This window comes from Cynoglossus semilaevis, unplaced genomic scaffold (assembly GCF_000523025.1).
Source record: "Cynoglossus semilaevis isolate Cse_v1.0 unplaced genomic scaffold, Cse_v1.0 C19187394, whole genome shotgun sequence".
Lineage (NCBI taxonomy): Eukaryota > Metazoa > Chordata > Actinopteri > Pleuronectiformes > Cynoglossidae > Cynoglossus > Cynoglossus semilaevis.
The window spans coordinates 1-1327 of record NW_007585834.1 but is presented as its reverse complement, the minus strand read 5'-3'; the positions used below and the strand labels follow the sequence as shown (position 1 = coordinate 1327).

At 40.5% G+C, this 1327-nt stretch overlaps 1 protein-coding gene across 1 annotated transcript; it reads right to left on the bottom strand.

The window, feature by feature from the left end:
- Positions 1-230: 230 nt before the first annotated feature.
- Positions 231-1314, bottom strand: LOC103399143 (RNA-binding protein NOB1-like; the record flags this gene model as incomplete). The annotated part of the gene is made up of 3 exons (XM_008337879.3): positions 231-611; positions 956-1100; positions 1203-1314. Coding segments are annotated over 3 exons (527 nt in total), but the record flags the coding sequence as incomplete, so codon positions are not given.
- Between the last annotated feature and the right edge of the window lie 13 nt (positions 1315-1327).

Genomic DNA, 1327 nt, shown 5'->3' with positions numbered 1-1327 from the left:
CTGTCTCTTCTCAGTTTACCAACACTACTGTGTTGTAGAAGTTAACTACATGGAATGTTTAATTTATCTGATATGTTTTATTCATCCTTACTTAACTCAATATATTGTCTATAGTTAATATAATGACTGATGTCAGTTTAAAGACCTTTGGTTTAATAAAGATTTTTCTTATCCATTTGAATTGAAACAGCCCTTTGTAAAGTCACATAAGAATAGTATGAGATGGTGCAAGGTTTTTTCGTAATCATTTTTATTGCACAAAAGACGGGGTCAACGGAGCCACCAGAATAACAAGAAGAAGACTTCTACAAAAATGCATATGAACAACGTTTATTAGCCGCTCACTTCTTTTTGACGAACTTCTTTCGGGCAGCGTTGGGATTGGCCCTTCGTCTGCCGCCTCCACCCCGACCATCTCTGATTTGCAGGTTGGCTGCTCGGCTGTAGATGTCATTTTCACAGAAGGGTGATCCCTTAGCCAAGTAATCTGGGTTAAAGACATCATTCGTTTGCCGAGCCTTTTGAGACAACCGTTGCTGTGGGCAGGGTTGGTCCTCCACCAGCTGTGGATTGTTAGCATGTTTCCCGCCTTGTGGCTGAGGCAGTGAGTACTAAAACACAGGACACAGATGACTTAGGACTCCATTGAACATTTGTATTTGTTCTTTGAATATTATCGAAGACGACCCTACAGGAAGGTAGTTGATGTTTTAAACATGTTTCTTTTAGAGGTGACGTGATTTATTGAAGTGGTTCATGAAAGCAAATTTTGAGCCAAAAGGTCATTTTCTTTTTAACTGTTTTCATCTACAGCACTCGTCAACATTGTGCACACAATGACAGACAACTACTAAAAGAGAGTGAGTGACATCACAGAAAGACAGAAGCAGGAATATTATGTTTAGAAACTGTGCAGTTCCTAGGTGTGGTGTTCGTTTCAGGCAGCCCATCTTACCCTCAGTCCCCTTGGGTTCAGTACTTTTGGATTGGTAGAGAAATGCATCTTCATATTGCCATCTTCACAGATCGTCACTGCCACCTTCTTCAAAGTCTTGTTTCCGCAATGTTGACAAAACACCTTGTTCATATTGCTCGTTGTTCTGGTACCACATGTCAGAGGGAACAAGAACAATAGCTGAAGGCTTCAGTTCTAAAGAAAAATATTTCAATGAACTCAAGAGGCCGTTTTAGGCCAAACTCACTTAAAGCAGGCGTGACATCTCAGGATGTAGTTCCTTGCCTGTTTGATGATCATTCCATTAACAGAGAGCACGTGGAGTCCGATCTGAATGAGAACATTCTGGAAAGAGAAAAATACAGTTTCTGT